General features: G+C 50.8%; 1 protein-coding gene across 1 annotated transcript in view; it reads right to left on the bottom strand.

Moving 5' to 3' along the window:
* The window catches only part of LOC107307707 (olfactory receptor 14C36-like), a 20,223-nt gene that overhangs the window by 5,985 nt on the left and 12,460 nt on the right, over positions 1–1,778 (bottom strand). The window contains exons 2-3 of the mRNA XM_032441933.1: positions 936–952; positions 342–390 (exon numbers count right to left, since the gene is read on the bottom strand). Of these exons, the coding sequence (XP_032297824.1) occupies positions 342–390; positions 936–952 (66 nt within the window). The remainder of the gene's footprint in view (positions 1–341; positions 391–935; positions 953–1,778) is intronic.

The raw sequence follows: 1,778 nt of genomic DNA, 5'->3' as shown, positions 1-1,778 counted from the left end.
CTGCAGCGCTCCCCACTTTTATGAGCTCTGTGTTTCCCAAGAGGCAAGCTCAGCTCATCAGCAGAGGATGTCATTGTTATCCTTCCCACTCGTCTCCCATGAGATCTCCCTAAGCTCCCTATAGCTCTATGATCCCCTGTAGACCACTCAGCCCAGCATAAGCCCTGTATCCCCTCCGCAGTCATCTATATTCTCCCCAGAGTCCCCACTGTTCCATATTACCCTATACCACTTCAGAAGTCCCTGACAACTGTCTATAACTCCATACCCCTCCTATGGCCACTTGGAAGCTCCCCATAGCCTCACATACATCTACATCTACCCCTTCAGTCCCCCTAGCACCCTACAGACCCATATCCTACTAGAAACCCCGCACAGCCTAATATCCCTCTATAGCCCCCCAAATGCTCCCTATAGCCCCAGATCTCTCCCGGTAGCCCCTCCACACCTCCACATCGCTCTACATTCCCACAACAGCTATCTACAACCCATATCCCCCTACAGCCCCCACGTTCCTCTCACAGCCACCCATTCCTTATATCCCTTGGTACCCCCCTCAGCCCACTACAACCCCATATCCCCCACTATTCACCGCTAGATCCATCCCACTGCCACCAACAGACCCATACTACCCTATTCCCTCCCTACAGCTGCCGTGTGGCTTCAGCAGAATGAGGGGAGAGCCGGGCAGCCCCGAGAAGGAAGATGGCGGCCGATCGCACGTGCGGAGGCTCAGCCAATCAGAGTTGGCGGCGCTGCCGCTGACCAATGAGATGGCGACATGGGGCCGGAACTGCCTCTGACCAATGAGCGGCTGAGGACGGGGCAGAGCTGCCACTTGCCAATGAGTGGCTGCGGGCAGGGCAGAGCTACCACTGGCCAATGAGAGATCTGTGGAGATTTCCCTCTCCACAGACCATCCTGGAGGCACTGACCACGTACACATCTGTGTCGAAAATTGAACAAACCCTGGAGGAAGCTTAGGAACTTCTGACATGATAACACACATCCAAGAACTTGTTGTGTGCAGGGTCTCACAGGGAATGTGGAAGAGGGGACCTGACAACCAATGTGCAAACCAGATGCTGCTGCTGGCCACTGCTGCTGATGAACTCCATTTGCTCCATTGTCAGGAGAGACTGCTGTAACTTTGTCTTAAGGTAAAAAAGTCAGTTCAAAATGTGTTATTTGCTGTGAAAAAGATAAAAGTTGTGGGTACTGCTCTTGTTCATGATAATGTCTGTCCCTGTTCTGAATGATAGGATGACAGAATAATAGGATGGCTTGGGCTGGAAGGGACCCCAAGGATCATCAAGTTCCATTCCCTTTGCCAAAGGCAGGGACACCAACCTCAAGTTTTGGCTCTAGAACAGGTTGCCCAGGACCCTATCCAAGATGGTGTTGAACACCTCTGGGGACGGAGTATCCACAACCTCTCTGGGCAGCCTGTCCCAGCATTTCCACCACTCTACTTGTAAAGAACTTCCCGCTGACATCCAATGTAAACTTTGCCTCCTTGAGCTTTGTCTAGGGGTTTTCCCTGGATGTCAGTCTGGAACAGGGGGGCAAAGACACCTGGAAAAAAAAAAAAAAGGAGAGACAAAGGAATGAAGGAAAAGAAAGGAAAGAATTTGCCCCGTGACTCGTCAAGACCTGGGCCTAGCACTCCAGGAAAGGGAGAAGGACAGAGAGCAAACAGAACATTTTAACAAAGAGAAAACACACTGGAAACAATCTGATATTACATTATTAAATGTAAGCAAATCAGATAAAATGAG

This window comes from Coturnix japonica, unplaced genomic scaffold (assembly GCF_001577835.2).
Source record: "Coturnix japonica isolate 7356 unplaced genomic scaffold, Coturnix japonica 2.1 chrUnrandom795, whole genome shotgun sequence".
Lineage (NCBI taxonomy): Eukaryota > Metazoa > Chordata > Aves > Galliformes > Phasianidae > Coturnix > Coturnix japonica.
This window is presented reverse-complemented; position numbering and strand designations above follow the sequence as displayed.